This window comes from Dermochelys coriacea, chromosome 1 (genome assembly GCF_009764565.3).
Source record: "Dermochelys coriacea isolate rDerCor1 chromosome 1, rDerCor1.pri.v4, whole genome shotgun sequence".
In the NCBI taxonomy this organism is placed as follows: domain Eukaryota; kingdom Metazoa; phylum Chordata; order Testudines; family Dermochelyidae; genus Dermochelys; species Dermochelys coriacea.
In genome coordinates this window covers 7,662,565-7,683,383 of record NC_050068.2, presented here as the reverse complement: position 1 = coordinate 7,683,383, position 20,819 = coordinate 7,662,565, and the positions used below count along the sequence as shown (strand labels likewise).

The 20,819-nt window shown below is 51.1% G+C and overlaps 1 protein-coding gene across 3 annotated transcripts in view; it reads right to left on the bottom strand.

Annotated features, from left to right (window-relative positions):
• Positions 1 to 20,819, bottom strand: part of PDE2A (phosphodiesterase 2A) — a 393,111-nt gene that overhangs the window by 70,094 nt on the left and 302,198 nt on the right. For all 3 annotated transcript variants that reach the window (XM_038378055.2, XM_038378059.2, XM_043504002.1), the window contains one exon: positions 15,918 to 15,977. In XM_038378055.2, the coding sequence (XP_038233983.1) occupies positions 15,918 to 15,977 (60 nt within the window). The remainder of the gene's footprint in view (positions 1 to 15,917; positions 15,978 to 20,819) is intronic.

Here is a 20,819-nt window from a genome sequence, read left to right as displayed (position 1 = left end):
ACAGCAGCCTGGATTTCTACATAGACTGCTTCCGCCGACGTGCACGAGCTGAAATTGTGGAAAAGCAGCATCGCTTACCCCATAACCTCAGCCATGCAGAACACAGTGCCATCCACAGCCTCAGAAACAACTCTGACATCATAATCAAAAAGGCTGACAAAGGAGGTGCTGTCGTCATCATGAATAGGTCAGAGTATGAACAAGAGGCTACTAGGCAGCTCTCCAACACCACTTTCTACAAGCCATTACCCTCTGATCCCACTGAGAGTTACCAAAAGAAACTACAGCATTTGCTCAAGAAACTCCCTGAAAAAGCACAAGAACAAATCCGCACAGACACACCCCTGGAGCCAGGACCTGGGGTATTCTATCTGCTACCCAAGATCCATAAACCTGGAAATCCTGGACGCCCCATCATCTCAGGCATTGGCACCCTGACAGCAGGATTGTCTGGCTATGTAGACTCCCTCCTCAGGCCCTTCGTTACCAGCACTCCCAGCTATCTTCGAGACACCACCGATTTCCTGAGGAAACTACAGTCCATTGGTGATCTTCCTAAAAACACCATCCTAGCCACTATGGATGTAGAAGCCCTCTACACCAACATTCCACACAAAGATGGACTACAAGCCGTCAGGAACAGTATCCCCGATACTGTCACGGCTAACCTGGTGGCAGAACTTTGTGACTTTGTCCTGACCCATAACTATTTCACATTTGGTGACAATGTATACCTTCAAATCAGCGGCACTGCGATGGGTACCCGCATGGCCCCACAGTATGCCAACATTTTTATGGCTGACTTAGAACAACGCTTCCTCAGCTCTCGTTCCCTAATGCCCCTACTCTACTTGCGCTACATTGATGACATCTTCATCATCTGGACCCATGGAAAAGAAGCTCTTGAGGAATTCCACCATGATTTCAACAATTTCCATCCCACCATCAACCTCAGCCTGGACCAGTCCACACAAGAGATCCACTTCCTGGACACTACGGTGCTAATAAGCGATGGTCACATAAACACCACCCTATATCGGAAACCTACTGACCGCTATTCCTACCTACATGCCTCTAGCTTTCATCCAGATCATACCACTCGATCCATTGTCTACAGCCAAGCGCTACGATATAACCGCATTTGCTCCAACCCCTCAGACAGAGACAAACACCTACAAGATCTCTATCATGCATTCCTACAACTACAGTACCCACCTGCTGAAGTGAAGAAACAGATTGACAGAGCCAGAAGAGTACCCAGAAGTCACCTACTACAGGACAGGCCCAACAAAGAAAACAACAGAACGCCACTAGCCATCACCTTCAGCCCCCAACTAAAACCCCTCCAACGCATCATCAAGGATCTACAACCTATCCTGAAGGACGAGCCATCGCTCTCTCAGATCTTGGGAGACAGACCAGTCCTTGCTTACAGACAGCCCCCCAATCTGAAGCAAATACTCACCAGCAACCACACACCACACAACAGAACCACTAACCCAGGAACCTATCCTTGCAACAAAGCCCGTTGCCAACTCTGTCCACATATCTATTCAGGGGATACCATCATAGGGCCTAATCACATCAGCCACACTATCAGAGGCTCCTTCACCTGCGCATCTACCAATGTGATATATGCCATCATGTGCCAGCAATGCCCCTCTGCCATGTACATTGGCCAAACTGGACAGTCTCTACGTAAAAGAATGAATGGACACAAATCAGACGTCAAGAATTATAACATTCAAAAACCAGTTGGAGAACACTTCAATCTCTCTGGTCACTCGATCACAGACCTAAGAGTGGCTATACTTCAACAAAAAAGCTTCAAAAACAGACTCCAACGAGAGACTGCTGAATTGGAATTAATTTGCAAACTGGATACAATTAACTTAGGCTTGAATAGAGACTGGGAATGGATGAGTCATTACACAAAGTAAAACTATTTCCCCATGGTATTTCTCCCTCCCACCCCACCCCCCACTGTTCCTCTGATATTCTTGTTAACTGCTGGAATTAGCCTACCTGCTTGTCACCATGAAAGGTTTTCCTCCTTCCCCCCCCTGCTGTTGGTGATGGCTTATCTTAAGTGATCACTCTCCTTACAGTGTGTATGATAAACCCATTGTTTCATGTTCTCTGTGTGTGTGTATATAAATCTCTACTCTGTTTTTTCCACCAAATGCATCCGATGAAGTGAGCTGTAGCTCACGAAAGCTTATGCTCTAATAAATTTGTTAGTCTCTAAGGTGCCACAAGTACTCCTTTTCCCTTTTAGGATGACATCATGTTCAGATTCATCTTTCAATGTCATCTAGGAAGTAAGTACCATCCCTTCTCTCTCCAAAAATGCCACGCATCATTCTCCGGAATACAGTCACGGCAGAGGCTAACCCAAATGGCATCGGCCGGTAACTGGAACAAACTTCATGGAGTGACAAATCAAGGGTCATAAAGACTCATGCCTCCTTCAAGGTGAGCGGCGTTACACTGATGTTGGATAGAGCATGACAATCCATGACAATGTTGGAGTTTAGCTCTCTCAAGTCCACACACATGCAGACAGCACTACGAGGCTTCCTGGCGAGAATGACAGGAGAAAGAAACCTGTTCTGTCGAATCAGCCGGTTCAATGATACCTGCTCTGCATGGTTTCAGAATCTCCTCCGGGAGTGGTTGTCTCAGTGCAATTGGTACGTTTAGCACTTTATGTTGCACAGGGAGCATACTGTTTTTTGGCTAAAAGAAAAGGAGTACTTGTGGCACATTAGAGACTAACAAATTTATTTGAGCATAAGCTTTCGTGAGCTACAGCTCACTTCATCGGATGCATTTGGTAGAAAATACAGAGGGGAGATTGATATACACACACAGAGAACATGAAACAATGGGTGTTACCATACACACTGTAAGGAGAGTGATCACTTAAGATGAGCCATCACCAGCAGTGTGTGGGGGGGGGGAACCTTTCATGGTGACAAGCAAGGTAGGCTATTTCCAGGAGTTAACAAGAACATCTGAGGAACAGTGGGGGGTGGGGTGCGGGGGGGAATAACATGGGGAAATAGTTTTACTTTGTGTAATGACTCATCCATTCCCAGACTCTATTCAAGCCTAAGTTAATTGTATCCAGTTTGCAAATTAATTCCAATTCAGCAGTCTCTCATTGGAGTCTGTTTTTGAAGTTTTTTTGTTGAAGGATAGCCACCCTCAGGTCTGTAATCGAGTGACCGGAGAGATTGACGTGTTCTCCGACTGGTTTTTGAATGTTATAATTCTTGGCGTCTGATTTGTGTCCATTTATTCTTTTACGTAGAGACTGTCCAGTTTGGCCAATGTACATGGCAGAGGGGCATTGCTGGCACATGATGGCATAAATCACATTGGTAGATGCGCAGGTGAACGAGCCTCTGATAGTGTGGCTGATGTGATTGGGCCCTATGATGGTGTCCCCTGAATAGATATGTGGACACAGTTGGCAACGGGCTTTGTTGCAAGGATAGGTTCCTGGGTTAGTGGTTCTGTTGTGTGGTGTGTGGTTGCTGGTGAGTACCTCTGCCATGTACATTGGCCAAACTGGATAGTCTCTACGTAAAAGAATGAATGGACACAAATCAGACGTCAAGAATTATAACATTCAAAAACCAGTTGGAGAACACTTCAATCTCTCTGGTCACTCGATTACAGACCTAAGAGTGGCTATCCTTCAACAGAAAAGCTTCAAAAACAGACTCCAAGGAGAGACTGCTGAATTGGAATTAATTTGCAAACTGGATACAATTAACTTAGGCTTGAATAGAGACTGGGAATGGATGAGTCATTACACAAAGTAAAACTATTTCCCCATGTTATTTCTCCCCCCCCACCCCACCCCCCACTGTTCCTCAGATGTTCTTGTTAACTGCTGGAAATAGCCTACCTTGCTTGTCACCATGAAAGGTTTTCCTCCTTTCCCCACCCTGCTGTTGGTGATGGCTCATCTTAAGTGATCACTCTCCTTACAGTGTGTATGATAAAACCTACTGTTTCATGTTCTCTGTGTGTGTATATAAATCTCCCCACTGTATTTTCCACCAAATGCATCCGATGAAGTGAGCTGTAGCTCACGAAAGCTTATGCTCAAATAAATTTGTTAGTCTCTAAGTTGCCACAAGTACTCCTTTTCTTTTTGCGAATACAGACTAACACGGCTGCTACTCTGAGACCTGTTTTTTGGTTGGATCTCGTGCTTGGAACTATTTTGCAACACCCGTGGTATCGGTGAAAACCACTGGAAAGTCAGAGACGATTCCTGGTAGTGGCCTATCCTCAGTTTGCAGGACAGATCCTGTGCTACTGGGATCTCGTATCCTCTGAAGATCCTTTTGATGATTCCCTCCTAAAATAGAAACTCCCTTTTGGACTTCTTAGCTTTTCCCTTGGACATTACAGCCTTTGCACGTGAGGGCAGCTGTAAACTAGCATTGATGGGGAGGGGAGATCCACCATATCCTCCAGGATAGATGTCGGGAAGCTGCAAACTGAGGTTGGGAGCTGGCAAATACAGCAGAACTTCAAAGATATGAACACCAGAGTTATGGGACTGACTGGTCAACTGGATACCAAGTGACAGGTTTCAGAGTAGCAGCCGTGTTAGTCTGTATTCGCAAAAAGAAAAGGAGTACTTGTGGCACCTTAGAGACTAACAAATTTATTAGAGCATAAGCTTTCGTGAGCTACAGCTCACTTCATCGGATGCATTTGGTGGAAAAAACAGAGGAGAGATTTATATACACACACACAGAGAACATGAAACAATGGGTTTATCATACACACTGTAAGGAGAGTGATCACTTAAGATAAGCCATCACCAACAGCAGGGGGGGGGAAGGAGGAAAACCTTCCATGGTGACAAGCAGGTAGGCTAATTCCAGCAGTTAACAAGAATATCAGAGGAACAGTGGGGGGTGGGGTGGGGGGGAGAAATACCATGGGGAAATAGTTTTACTTTGTGTAATGACTCATCCATTCCCAGTCTCTATTCAAGCCTAAGTTAATTGTATCCAGTTTGCAAATTAATTCCAATTCAGCAGTCTCTCGTTGGAGTCTGTTTTTGAAGCTTTTTTGTTGAAGTATAGCCACTCTTAGGTCTGTGATCGAGTGACCAGAGAGATTGAAGTGTTCTCCAACTGGTTTTTGAATGTTATAATTCTTGACGTCTGATTTGTGTCCATTCATTCTTTTACGTAGAGACTGTCCAGTTTGGCCAATGTACATGGCAGAGGGGCATTGCTGGCACATGATGGCATATATCACATTGGTAGATGCGCAGGTGAACGAGCCTCTGATAGTGTGGCTGATGTGATTAGACCCTATGATGGTATCCCCTGAATAGATATGTGGACAGAGTTGGCAACGGGCTTTGTTGCAAGGATAGGTTCCTGGGTTAGTGGTTCTGTTGTGTGGTGTGTGGTTGCTGGTGAGTATTTGCTTCAGATTGGGGGGCTGTCTGTAAGCAAGGACTGGTCTATCTCCCAAGATCTGAGAGAGTGATGGCTCGTCCTTCAGGATAGGTTGTAGATCCTTGATGATGCGTTGGAGAGGTTTTAGTTGGGGGCTGAAGGTGATGGCTAGTGGCGTTCTGTTGTTTTCTTTTTTGGGCCTGTCCTGTAGTAGGTGACTTCTGGGTACTCTTCTGGCTCTGCCCGTTGCCAACTCTGTCCACATATCTATTCAGGGGATACCATCATAGGGCCTAATCACATCAGCCACACTATCAGAGGCTCGTTCACCTGCGCATCTACCAATGTGATATATGCCATCATGTGCCAGCAATGCCCCTCTGCCATGTACATTGGCCAAACTGGACAGTCTCTACGTAAAAGAATGAATGGACACAAATCAGACGTCAAGAATTATAACATTCAAAAACCAGTTGCAGAACACTTCAATCTCTCTGGTCACTCGATCACAGACCTAAGAGTGGCTATACTTCAACAAAAAAGCTTCAAAAACAGACTCCAATGAGAGACTGCTGAATTGGAATTAATTTGCAAACTGGATACAATTAACTTAGGCTTGAATAGAGACTGGGAATGGATGAGTCATTACACAAAGTAAAACTATTTCCCCATGGTATTTCTCCCCCCCACCCCACCCCCCACTGTTCCTCTGATATTCTTGTTAACTGCTGGAATTAGCCTACCTGCTTGTCACCATGGAAGGTTTTCCTCCTTTCCCCCCCCGCTGTGGGTGATGGCTTATCTTAAGTGATCACTCTCCTTACAGTGTGTATGATAAACCCATTGTTTCATGTTCTCTGTGTGTGTGTATATAAATCTCTCCTCTGTTTTTTCCACCAAATGCCTCCGATGAAGTGAGCTGTAGCTCACGAAAGCTTATGCTCTAATAAATTTGTTAGTCTCTAAGGTGCCACAAGTACTCCTTTTCTTTTTGCGAATACAGACTAACACGGCTGCTACTCTGAAACCTGTCATTATGCAAGGCACTGAATTTAGCCGTATAGAGTGGAAATCTGTCAACTTCATGAAAAAACTCGCACAGATACAGACAGACATCATCTTCTTCTCCAAATGCAAACAGATGGACATCATACCGAAAGGACTGGGATAGGATACAGAAGGACCTAGACAAATTGGAGGATTGGGCCAAAAGAAATCTAATGATGTTCAATAAGGATAAATGCAGGGTCCTGCACTTAGGATGGAAGAATCCAATGCACCGCTACAGACTAGGGACCGAATGGCTCGGCAGCAGTTCTGCGGAAAAGGACCTAGGGGTGACAGTGGACGAGAAGCTGGATATGAGTCAGCAGTGTGCCCTTGTTGCCAAGAAGGCCAATGGCATTTTGGGTTGTATAAGTAGGGGCATAGCGAGCAGATCGAGGGACGTGATCGTTCCCCTCTATTCGACACTGGTGAGGCCTCATCTGGAGTACTGTGTCCAGTTTTGGGCCCCACACTACAGGAAGGATGTGGATAAATTGGAAAGAGTACAACGAAGGGCAACAAAAATGATTAGGGGTCTAGAGCACATGACTTATGAGGAGAGGCTGAGGGAGCTGGGATTGTTTATTCTGCAGAAGAGAAGAATGAGGGGGGATTTGATAGCTGCTTTCAACTACCTGAAAGGGGGTTTCAAAGAGGATGGCTCTAGACTGTTCTCAATGGTAGCAGATGACAGAACGAGGAGTAATGGTCTCAAGTTGCAATGGGGGAGGTTTAGATTGGATATTAGGAAAAACTTTTTCACTAAGAGGGTGGTGAAACACTGGAATGCGTTACCTAGGGAGGTGGTAGAATCTCCTTCCTTAGAGGTTTTTAAGGTCAGGCTTGACAAAGCCCTGGCTGGGATGATTTAACTGGGACTTGGTCCTGCTTTGAGCAGGGGGTTGGACTAGATGACCTTCTGGGGTCCCTTCCAACCCTGATATTCTATGATTCTATGATTCTATGACTGAAGGTAAAAAATCCATTACAATCTACATACCACACAGACTATGCTGACAGCTTGTGCCACACACTCTCAAGGAAACTGCGGAACCACCTGATTAACATCCTCTACAGCAAACAGGGAAAGATTAAGAATGAGCTCTCAAAACTGGATACTCTCATAAAGAACCAACCTTCCACACAAACTTCCTCGTGGCTGGACTTTACAAAAACTAGACAAGCCATTTACAAAACACACTTTGATTCTCTACAAAAGAAAAAGGACACTAAGCTATCTAAACTACTATATGCCACAAGGGGCCACAACAATGGTTCCCGTAACCCACCCAGCAATATTGTTAATCTATCCAACTATACTCTTAGCCCAGCGGAAGAATCTGTCCTATCTCGGGGCCTCTCCTTTTGCCCCTCCACCCCCACGAACATGATACAGTTCTGTGGTGACCTAGAATCCTATTTTCGAAGTCTCAGACTCAAGGAATATTTCCAACACACCTCTGACCAACATATTAACCCACAGAGACCTTCCTGCCAACACTACAAAAAGAAGGATTCTGGGTGGACTCCTCCTGAAGGTCGAAACAGCAGCCTGGATTTCTACATAGACTGCTTCCGCCGACGTGCACGAGCTGAAATTGTGGAAAAGCAGCATCGCTTACCCCATAACCTCAGCCATGCAGAACACAGTGCCATCCACAGCCTCAGAAACAACTCTGACATCATAATCAAAAAGGCTGGCAAAGGAGGTGCTGTCGTCATCATGAATAGGTCGGAGTATGAACAAGAGGCTACTAGGCAGCTCTCCAACACCACTTTCTACAAGCCATTACCCTCTGATCCCACTGAGAGTTACCAAAAGAAACTACAGCATTTGCTCAAGAAACTCCCTGAAAAAGCACAAGAACAAATCCGCACAGACACACCCCTGGAGCCCCGACCTGGGGTATTCTATCTGCTACCCAAGATCCATAAACCTGGAAATCCTGGACGCCCCATCATCTCAGGCATTGGCACCCTGACAGCAGGATTGTCTGGCTATGTAGATTCCCTCCTCAGGCCCTTCGTTACCAGCACTCCCAGCTATCTTCGAGACACCACCGATTTCCTGAGGAAACTACAGTCCATTGGTGATCTTCCTAAAAACACCATCCTAGCCACTATGGATGTAGAAGCCTCTACACCAACATTCCACACAAAGATGGACTACAAGCCGTCAGGAACAGTATCCCCGATACTGTCACGGCTAACCTGGTGGCAGAACTTTGTGACTTTGTCCTGACCCATAACTATTTCACATTTGGTGACAATGTATACCTTCAAATCAGCGGCACTGCGATGGGTACCCACATGGCCCCACAGTATGCCAACATTTTTATGGCTGACTTAGAACAACGCTTCCTCAGCTCTCGTCCCCTAATGCCCCTACTCTACTTGCGCTACATTGATGACATCTTCATCATCTGGACCCATGGAAAAGAAGCTCTTGAGGAATTCCACCATGATTTCAACAATTTCCATCCCACCATCAACCTCAGCCTGGACCAGTCCACACAAGAGATCCACTTCCTGGACACTACGGTGCTAATAAGCGATGGTCACATAAACACCACCCTATATCGGAAACCTACTGACCGCTATTCCTACCTACATGCCTCCAGCTTTCATCCAGATCATACCACTCGATCCATTGTCTACAGCCAAGCGCTACGATATAACCGCATTTGCTCCAACCCCTCAGACAGAGACAAACACCTACAAGATCTCTATCATGCATTCCTACAACTACAATACCCACCTGCTGAAGTGAAGAAACAGATTGACAGAGCCAGAAGAGTACCCAGAAGTCACCTACTACAGGACAGGCCCAACAAAGAAAACAACAGAACGCCACTAGCCATCACCTTCAGCCCCCAACTAAAACCTCTCCAACGCATCATCAAGGATCTACAACCTATCCTGAAGGACGAGCCATCACTCTCTCAGATCTTGGGAGATAGACCAGTCCTTGCTTACAGACAGCCCCCCAATCTGAAGCAAATACTCACCAGCAACCACACACCACACAACAGAACCACTAACCCAGGAACCTATCCTTGCAACAAAGCCCGTTGCCAACTCTGTCCACATATCTATTCAGGGGATACCATCATAGGGTCTAATCACATCAGCCACACTATCAGAGGCTCGTTCACCTGCGCATCTACCAATGTGATATATGCCATCATGTGCCAGCAATGCCCCTCTGCCATGTACATTGGCCAAACTGGACAGTCTCTACGTAAAAGAATGAATGGACACAAATCAGACGTCAAGAATTATAACATTCAAAAACCAGTTGGAGAACACTTCAATCTCTCTGGTCACTCGATCACAGACCTAAGAGTGGCTATACTTCAACAAAAAAGCTTCAAAAACAGACTCCAACGAGAGACTGCTGAATTGGAATTAATTTGCAAACTGGATACAATTAACTTAGGCTTGAATAGAGACTGGGAATGGATGAGTCATTACACAAAGTAAAACTATTTCCCCATGGTATTTCTCCCCCCCACCCCACCCCCCACTGTTCCTCTGATATTCTTGTTAACTGCTGGAATTAGCCTACCTGCTTGTCACCATGGAAGGTTTTCCTCCTTCCCCCCCCTGCTGCTGGTGATGGCTTATCTTAAGTGATCACTCTCCTTACAGTGTGTATGATAAACCCATTGTTTCATGTTCTCTGTGTGTGTGTATATAAATCTCTCCTCTGTTTTTTCCACCAAATGCATCCGATGAAGTGAGCTGTAGCTCACGAAAGCTTATGCTCTAATAAATTGGTTAGTCTCTAAGGTGCCACAAGTACTCCTTTTCTTTTTGTGGATACCAAGTGAAACTGGAAGTAACCAATGAGGCAGCAGCGTACTGTGCTATGCCGGTACTGCATCTTAAAGGGAGGCACATCTGGGCTGCCTGTCCTCACCCCACCCCCAGCCCCACCCCCACCGCAGCCCCTTACAGCAAGACACTGGGCCTGTCAGCTCAAGGCAGCCGGAGTCAGCAGAGCAGGAGCAGGGCTGGGGTCTGCACCGCTTTCACACCTCCCCCATACCCTGGCCTGGAGCGGGACACGCTGTTTTTATCCCCCCCTCCCCTGGCCGGGAGTGGGGGACACGGTTCCTGCGGTGTCCATAAGTCTGAGGTTCGACTGTAGCACAATGTAGAACTGGTTGGCAATTATAGTGCAAGGCGGGCGAACCAGGATCTGCTAAGGTTCCTGCCTCCTGGCCCTCGACTCACCTTTGGCAGTGGTGCGGGTGATCGCTTGTCCCTGTGGGGATGCAGTTTGCCACCATCCTCATCTGTGAGAACTCCAGAAAACAATATGGATGGCAGACTTGCAGACTTCAGCAAAGGGTCTTTTTGGGTTGCGCACTGATTTCTTGGCAGGGCACACTTAAACGTCTGCCTTGTCACCAGGGCCACCACATCTGTAGCACGGGTAGCAATGTGGTGTGTGGGAGGGTAAAGGCACCGAGGAGATAGACTTAGGCACCATCACCAGCTTTCTCATTTCCCCCGGGGGTGCTCAACCCCACTCCCCCATTTCCCCTAAGGCCCCAACCCTACCCCACCTCTTCCTGCCTCCCCCCGCCTCTTTCTGCCCCGTTCTGCCCCCTTCCTGGAGTGTGCTTCACCCTCACTCCTTCCCCTCCCCCCGCGTCTCCTGCATGCCACTGAACAGCTGATCTGCGGCAGGCAGGAAGCGGTGGGTGGGAGGGGGAGGAGCTGATCAGCAGGGCTGCCGGTGGGTGCTAAGCACCCACTGCTTTTTTTCCATGGGTGCTCCAGCCCCAGAACTCCCATAGAATTGGCACCTATGGACTTAGGAGCTTTGCAGGTTGCAGTCTTGTATTGGATTGCATTCACCTCCACAGGCTGGGAGACAGCCGGTGCCCCATACGGTGACAGCACTGTGGATGGTGCTTTCTACCCATCAGGCGGTTTCTCTGGTTTTTTCCAAGGCAAGGCGTTTTATCATGAGGAGTCGTTCAGGATCCTTGGAACTGGTCGTCTCCCTGACAGTCTGACCCCTGCTCATTTCATCTGAGCAAGTGGCAAATTCACAGGTTGCTCTTGACTCAGGTGAGGCGGCTACACAGAGGTCGGTGGCCTTGTGAGGCATCAGTACACGGGAATAGGACCTGCGATGCTCAGCAACAACATTGGGCCGAGGATTAAAATGATCCTCCAGGGTTCAGCGAGCCGCACCGTATGGAGTCGCAGCTTGCAGTAAGTCAGTACCAGGAGGGAGACGCTTGAAGATTCGCTGTGGCAATGCGGCAGTGTGGAGGGTAGGAAGAAGTTACTATAGAAGGCACATAGTTGCAGGAGTTAGGCCTCCATTGTGCCCAGCGGTGCAGGGGATCTCCTGGGTTAGGCACGAGGAATGGTGGAGGTGGAATTCGCATCATGGTAATAAGTGTGGAAACAAGCTGGAGATGGCTGGTGAATTGAGCAAGATTGGGGGAGAAGAATCAGTTGGTAAGAAACGCGGGTCGCAGCCTGGCTGACTGGCCCTGTACAGCTACACTCACGGTGCAGCTGGGTACTCAGAACTGCAGAGGAATTTGCCGGCTGGGAAAAAAGAGCCCAGTGAAGAAACAGGCACCGGCCCTTTGAGTTTCTCTTCTCAGCCAGCCGACGGTGCAGAAAACAGCAGACAGACACACACTGGGGCGCTGTCAGCAGCTAGCTAGATACAACACAGGCCCTGCCCGGGAGAGCTCACGAGCTAAACAGACAAAGGAAGGCTCATTATTCCCATTCTAGCAGAGGGGGAGCAGGGGCCCAGAGATTTGCCCAACAGAGGAGGAAATGTGGGTTCTATTCCTTGCTCTGATATGGACACGCTGTGGGACCTCGGGCAAGTCACTTAGCCTCCCGTGCCTCAGTTCCCCTCTGTACAAAGCGGATCACTGCCCTGCCGCCGAGGGGCGTGTCAGGATAGTGCATTAAAGATTGCGGGGGGCTGGGGGGGTCAGATGACATGTAACAGAGCAGTTCCCTGTCGATGCAGCAGAGGGCAGCAGTGCAGACACACCAGATCACATCCGATGAAGTGAGCTGTAGCTCACGAAAGCTTCTGCTCAAATAAATTTGTTAGTCTCTAAGGTGCCACAAGTACTCCTTTTCTTTTTTGCAAATACAGACTAACACGGCTGCTACTCTGAAACCAGATCTAGCCAAACGCCCCGTTCTGGCTAGCTCTATTCAGTCGTGCGCTGCACACGGTGGGTATTGAATCTTGCCGGGTCTCTCCAGCACTCACTCAGCCTCCTTAATTGCCCGGACAAGACCGTATTGATTTTTCTATTATCCTGGTTCCCTGGAAAATGGCCGGGGCTTTGGCTCCTGAATGAACGGGGCTGCTTTTCTCCCACTAGCCCAAGAGCTAGCTGCGGCACTGCTGGCAAACAGCTGGTGATGTGCGACGTTCAGAGTCCCACTCTGGGGAAGTCTTGCCGAGAGCTGGCTTTTCTCTGGTGCTCTGCCCCGGCTCCTCGATCATGGGGAAACCTCCGTCAGAAAGAAGGATGGGTAAAACCCAGTGTCTCCCTACATGCCGTGTCGCCACCCACCGCGGCCACTAGGAACTACGCAGGGGCCGAGCTCAGCCCATACCACTCCCAGTGCCCATGCCCGTGTCACCCAGCCGGAGGGCAGTCACTGCCCGCAGCCAAGCCGGCTGCAAAGGGCTCAAGCTTTCTTCATAAAACTTCACCATCAGTTTAGCTCCGCAGGCTCCCAAAAGAGCCCTTTGTCCTTTATTCCAGAACGTGTGTGACCACGTTAATTTCACCGTTGTTTGTTCTCAGCCCATTTTCCGGTCCCTCCCCCCACTTCCTTCCCCTTTGTCCCTTTTGATACTGACAATAGAGGGGAAGGGGGCAGGGAAACAAAAATTGTTTTGGTTTTCAGGTTTCGTCAGAAATAATTGGGGAAAAGATTAAAAACCAGCCTGGTCAGCAGAAGGGAGGCTTTAAAACCCCCGTCCCTTCATCTCTCTGTGCTTTCGGGGACACTAATATCTCCTTCCTCTCACTCTTTGGTGCCTGTGTCTGTTTTAAGCCGCAAGCTGAACGGGGCAAGGCCCATCCCTCACGCTGTGTCTGTGCAGAACCTAGCACGAGCTGACCCGATCGCAGCTGGGGCCTCTACTAACTTACTGACCCGATGCCTTTGAAGTGCTGGGAGGGCCTAGAGAAGGGCAAGGGACTGTTATAAAGAATATATCTTCCATATACACAGGATCTTCTGTCCCGTGGGTCCTAAAGCCCTCGACAAACTAGCAGCTTATCCATCCCAGGGCAGGCGTTGCTCCTCGCTCTGCACAGAAGTGGTGAAACCACGTAGGAGCTTCTAGTTACTCCCCTTTTCTATTCCCGAGGCAGCGTCCTCTCGCTTTCCAGCCGTGAGCCAAGCTACAGGGAGGTTTCAGCAGAGGCCGGGAGGGTTGGAGACTCACTCAGCAGAGCCCGTCTGGGCCAGTGCAGCAGGACAGTATTAGCCCAGTGAAATCAGTGGCAAAGGTCCCACTGACGTCAGCGCGTTTTGGATCAGGCCCGTCTTGTCACCGTGACGTCAGCGGGTGGGTGCAGTAACTGGCTCCTGGCCATTCCCCAGCTGCCATCTGTCTGGTCCACTCAGTGGCTCAGAAAACCCTGCGCTCCAGGCTTCCCCTTTGCATGTCAATTCATATGTCCCTGGCAGCTGGGTCCCTTCCCTGGTGTGAGGAGAACCCCGACAGGTTGGGGTGGCTGGCAGCGCGGCTGGGAAACAGGTCTCTGTGAGACGCAGCCAGGCCTCGTCCGCCTGCCACGCTAGCGCCTGGGAGAGCTACAGGAGCCAACTCCGAGTCAAGCCTTCACCGCGGAGATGGGGGCTGAGCCAGGGAGCTGGGTGCCCCCAGGGTTCCTAGATTCCAGAGCCAGAGGGACCTGTGTGATCTTGCCTAACACAGGCCAGAGAACCGCCCCCAGTAATTCCCAGAGCAGATCTAGAGAATCATCCCGTCTTGATTTAAACATGGCCAAGGATGGAGAGTCCACCGCGCCCCTTGGTAAGTCGTCATGGTGGATTCTCCATCACTGACAAATGGTTCAGAATGGGGGGGCCAATCATGCTCACTCTGGACCTGGCTTTGCAGCTGTGACCAGCAGGGGGCAGTGCCAATATCAGGCAGAGAAAGGAGCTGAGATCGCAGCTGGGTCCTCTGCTAAGCCGTCTAGCGGGTGAAATTTTCAGGCCAACCCCAGCGGCACCCCACCATGGCTTGGCTAGTTCTCATTCCCACCGCGGATGACACTCATTCTGGTCACAGCAAAGGGAGGCCTTCTAACCCAGGGGTAGCAAATGGAAAGAGAGGCCCCCTCCTGCAGACAGACACCAGCGAATGTGTATATGCACTGATCCCACCCCAGCAGATCCCTGCTCCCACCTTCGCATACCTGCTCATAGAAATCCCTTGCACACCCAGAACACACCTCCCCTACACACATGTGGAGATCCCCTACGCACACACACAGATCCCCTGCGCCCACACACAGACACACACAGAGCCTCTGCACACACACATCCCTGCGCTGATGGAGACACACACAGATCCTCTGCATATGTGCACACATACACACACACACATCCCCTGCACACAGACACACACACACACAGATCCTCTGCACACACACACACAGATCCCCTGTGCCCATGCAGACACACACAGATCCTCTGCATATGTGCACACACACACACACACATCCCCTGTGCCCACACACACACACAGAGATTCCCTGCACATGCACGCACACACACACACACACAGAGATCCCCTGCACATACACACGCAGATCCCCTGCACATGCACACACAGATCCCCTGCAGATGTGCACACACAGAGATCCCCTGCACACACGTGCACACACAGATCCCTTGCAAAAGCACACACACAGAGATCCCCTGCACACGTGCATGTGCACACACACACAGAGATCCCCTGAAGATGCGTGTGCACACACACACACACGGATCCCCTGCACACGTGTGCACACATACACACACACAGATCCCCCAAAGATGCGTGCACACACACAGTTTCCCTGCACACGTGTGCACACACACACTATGGGGGAAGGGTCACTGAGTCTCTTTATCCCCCAACCTGCCATCACCCCCTACAGCCTCCCCCAGGGCAAGCCGCCAGGCCATTTCCCCTCTGGTACCTAGGGTAAGGACTGAGCGCCAATACAGGAGTCCCCTTTGGCTGACGCTGAGGCAGGCTGCCCCAGGAAGCTTGGCAGCAGGGGCACTGGGCAGGAGTGTGACTGATCTCCTGGGCACCCTGGCTGACAGAGACGGCTTGTAGCCCCATCCAGCGGGGGCACCACCAGGTGCTGGGGGAGACGCAGGCCAGGGAGCCCCGGCGTTACTCACATGCTTCTCCAGCGCCCGCAGGTTCTGCTCGTCCAACTCGCTCAGCCGCCCACAGTGCACCTGGTGGGGCAAGGCAAGACAGTGAGGTTGGGACTGGGGTTGGCACCCCCGCCAACCCCAGTCTCCCCGCCCCCAGCGCTGGGGATGGTTCTCACGGCTGACCAGCAGCCCCCCGTCTTTCCAGTCCTGCTCCCGCCGCCCGATCTGCTGAGGCCTGTGGCAACCTAGCTCTGCCAGTCCCGTGCCACGCAGCCGCCAGGGAATACCTGCACGGGGCAAACAAACAGGCAACAAGAAAGCCACAGAAATGGACGTGCAGAGCTGCACCCCCTGCTGGCAGGCACGGTGCGCCCATCAGCTGCCTCCTGACCAGGGGGAGGGGGCTCTGGGAACTCAGGGTGGGCTGTGGGGTGAGCAGGGGCAGAGACAATGGGCCTCCCATGAAGCCCTGGGGAAATCAACACGCCTTTTGCCAGGCACTTCCAAGGAACCAGGGCTTTGCCCCAGGTCACGACAATCCCAGGGCCAGAGTCTCAGTGGGTGTAAAGCGGAGCAGCCTGGCTGATGTCACAGGAGTGCCCTGGTGCACACCACCTGACCAGCTGGCCCTTTCCCAGAGCACCATCCCGCCCAGAGCGCAGCCGACTCTCCTACCAGAGCCCTGCTCTGCTGGCTGCCCTCGGCCTCTCTCACACCCTTAGCAACCCTGTCCTGCAGGTCCAGCAGGGACCCCATGGGGTCCAGATAACCCTCCTGTGCCTCTAGCTTGGCCCTGCTGCCGGCGGACCATGGGACAGCAGGGAGCACCGGAGACATCACCCTGTTCTCCGGAGAGCCGTGAGCCCACTTCCAAACACCCCTGAACCGTGGGGCCATCTCTAGCCTCCAGCTAGTACACTGCAGCCACCTGGATAAGCGTTGGCTGCTCGAACCAACTGTACTTACGGCATTTGCCCACAGCTAGCGGCCATCAGACCGGGAACGGTCCAGCCAGCCAGGCTGCTGTCAGCCAGACTACACCGAGCAAATTAAAAAGCCACCTCCAGGCCGGTCCTTTAAGCTGGGATGTTAATGAGCATTGATAACAGCATTGACAAGTTTAGCTTGCACCTTCCCAGCTCCTTCTGTACACAGGTTTCAGAGGCCTTTATGGACACCAATGCATTAAGCCTTCCAACCAGCCCAGGAGGTAGGTCAGTGTTTCTATCCTCACCCTCTCAGTTAGGGAAACTGAGGCAGGGAGCAGGGAAGCGGCTGCCCTCAGTCTCTCTGGGTGTTGGTGACAGAGTGGGGAATGGCATCCAGGAGTCCTGAATTTAGCAAGCCTGACTCCCAGCCCAGTGCCACATTGCAGTCGCTCTGAAGAAGGGTTTTTCTCTGGGAACCAACTACTCTATTGACACACAGGCTGTCTCAATCAACCCCAGGGCCTTGTTTGACTCTCGCTCACACAGGTGGGAATCAGGAGGAAATCCATGGAGTTTGCAGCTGCAAAGCTAGCACCACTGGCAGCAGGCCCAGGTCCGTAGTTCTGTAATAGCTGGTCTCACTGCGCTGACTTCAGACGTCCAGCAACGCCAGCAGCAGTGCAGATGGGCTCAGGCTTCATCAACCACGGCCGGAAGTGGCACTTCGCCCAGCCAGGCAGCTGGGCTGAGACTAGCTCTCCGTCCACACTGGCTTGTCCAGACTGTGCTGGATTAGGACAGCTGATGGCGCAGCCAGGGGGTGAGCTTGAACCACTCAGCCTGCCATTTCCAGCTCCGATTTCCAATCCCTAGGGGGTGACAGCCAGCAGAGCAGCTGCACAACAAGAGAGCAACACTTCGTTGGGCAAAAGCAGCCCTGGGGCTTGACCCGAAGGGGTCGCTTTCCTGTGACCCCAATGGGCTCTGGATCAGCAGTTGAAGTCTGCAGATGAAGTGTTAACTTCTGTAATATTTTTATGATGCCTATGTGTGCCTCAGTTTCCCTCCTGTAGTTTGCATTACTGGCCAGTGGAGGCAAAAGGGTTAAGTCTGCCCTTGGGGCAGAGCAGGGGACAGGAAGTACGTGCCTGGCCTCGCTGTAGCAGCGACTGGGTCGTGAAAGAGCTGGCTGCGACCTATTGAGAGCAGCCCCCTCGCCATGCAGCAGAGCTTAAGCCAGTCTCCGTGTGGCTGCCCATTACAGAAGAGCGGGTCCCCTTGGGTGAGAGCTCTTGTAGTGAGGTCAATTCGCACCCCTGCCCTGTGGGAAAGGCTGCGGGTAGTGGTGTGGTAGGACCCTGGTGTTATTTAATGGACTCCACCTTTGGGCACAGGTGGGCTTCTGGAGGCACCCGCATTACGCAAAGGCACCAGGATGGGCCTAGATGCTGTGTCTCACAACGCCTGCTTGCTGCTAACTCACCAGTGTTTGGAGAGCACTTGGGATCTGTGGGGAAATGGCGCTGGAGAAAGGCAGCACTTGGGGGCTAATTGATCAGCAAAAATCTTTCCAAAGCAACCCAGATTCACTTGCCCCCAAGGCCAGAAAAACAAATGGAGAGCCCAGCCGGGCGTCAGTCAGCGAGGCGCTGCTTGGCTCCGGCACCTCGGGGCCAGGATCCTGCTCTGACCTAGAAGGGGGGTTTGCCAACCGGCTCAGAGCTCCCCGTGCCGGCTGCTGCAGCACATCATGCTGGCCGGGCAAAGATGTAATTTCACCCCAATACATGACGGGTGGCAGAGCATGGATGTGTGGGTGTGTTTGTGTGTGTGGCGAGATCACAAGAGTGCAGTGTGTGCGTCACCAGTTTTGCACCATGTGTCTCTTGTGATCACGTATTCCCTGGCTCCCGGGAAGAACCGCTCGGGTTCATTAGCTCTCTTCCTCCAATTCACAGTAGCAGCTCTCAGCCACCCACCAGCTGCCCCACTTCGCTGCACATCACTCACACTAGGTACCCGGGAAATGACAATCACTGGCACACCTGAAAAGAGATGCCAGGTGCACTGACAGAGAGACAGAGAGGAGAAAGCTTCCACTCCTGCTTGCACTGCAGGGTGCCAGGGGCAGCCAGCCGCAGTCCTCAGCTCTCAAGTCCCCAGAGGGTTTTGGGGTTCAGTGCTACCTTTGCAGCTGGAACCCATCTGTGGGCCAAGTTGTGTGTGTAGAACTCGCACTCGTGTGTTGGAGCACGTGCGTATTAGAACATGTGTGTTATTGCACGTGTGCGTTATAACATGTACCCCTGTGTGTTATAGCACGTGTGCATTAGAACATGTACTCCTGTGTGTTACAGCACGTGTGCGTTAGAACATGTACCCGTGTGTGTCTGTCTGTGTACCACCATCTGTCTGCCATGCACATGTGTGTGTGACAGCACATAGGCATGTGCGTGGCAGACAGATGGGGTTACACACACAGAGAGGCTGTGGGTATTTTCTTTGCTTCTCGATTCCAATCCCCTGTCTCGCTCTTTCAGATTGGTGTGTGTGTGTCGCTCCTAGCTCGTTACGGTCTCTAATTAATTAGCGCTTTGCTCTTAGCAACTGCTTGGAGGCTGACAACATTGACAAGTTGGGCCAAAATGGCATCCAAGAACGGCACAGAGAGGCTCCTTACACTTTGTTGTTCCAAGGAGCTGAACTGGTGCCAGGCGCTTTCCATGGGAAGCAGCGAGGGCTCCACTTCCCTGCTCAGCTCCGAGAAATCAGGCATCACCAGCGAGTGAATGGGCTGTTTGCTCTCCTAAATCAGTCATTAACTAACGGAATCACCTGCTCTCAGGGGGGCTTGCTGCCACTGGGAACTGGCATTAGTCAATTGGAGCATGAGCTGTTTGAGAGGAGATGCAGCGTGAGAGTCGTCGGATTGGCAGATCTTCCCACGGAGCTTCCCTCCCCTGGAGTCTCCGGAAGGGTGCTGGACACAGTGGGGGAAAGCAACTGAGCAAATATCCCAGGCCAAGCTCTGACTCCGAGGTGGAAGAAGAGCTGAAGACTCATTGGCGTCTGTGTCCCTGTTGCTGTTGGTGTTTTACAGGGCTGGGCACCAGCGTCAAGCCCTTGGACAGCCTTTTAAGTGCGTCTCCATTAGGGTTTTATGCTAGATCAGCTGAGTGAAATTGGCTCAGCTCTTTTAGCCCAGGGCAGGCCGCTGAGTGCAGTGACTGTATTTCCATAGTGCCCGTGCGTGAATGGAGCTGGACAGACCAGGGACATGACCCAGGACCTGCCCCTGGGAGCCGAAATTGGACAGAGTCCTGTGGAGCTGCACCTGCGGCCTCTTTGGGGCTAAATCTGAACTCTGCCACTTGGGAGGTGGGGACAGGAAGGAGGGAGAAGGGGGCTGAAGATGGACAGAGGGGAAGGGATTTACGTATGCAAAAGGGTGCAAGTGTGCCATGCAGAGATGGCTTTGTGCAATGGGCATAGGGTGGCCCAGGACCTCCCAGGTTCCCTGCTACTGCAGGCAGCCCTGTCATATAATGCTGGTCTGAAATCTAAAGAACTCTGTCTTAAAACTAGCCTGTGCCCGACCATCATCTCAGGAATGGACTCTGCTAACTGGGATCAGCCCCCAGGTAGTCCCTCTCCAGCCTGTGTCAGCCATTTGTCTCTTTTTGACACTCTGGCGATGCTTGTCTCGCGTGTCATGCCAGCAAAGTCCCCCTGAACTGAACAGCCTGGGTCATGTGTGGGAAAGGGCATACGTGTACATCACATATGTAGGTCCACGTGTTTGCTTCCGGCCTGTGAAAAACCCGCTGGAGCCTACCATCGCGGGAAGCGTGCCTGCCTCATGCATGAGCTGCATGCCCGGAGGTACCGCACAGCAGAGAGTGTGAACATGTCACATCTGTAAGAGCCCGCAGCACGTAGTGAACACACGTGTACGTGAACAGCAGTGGGGCTCTCCTGCCAGGGCTGGGAGTGC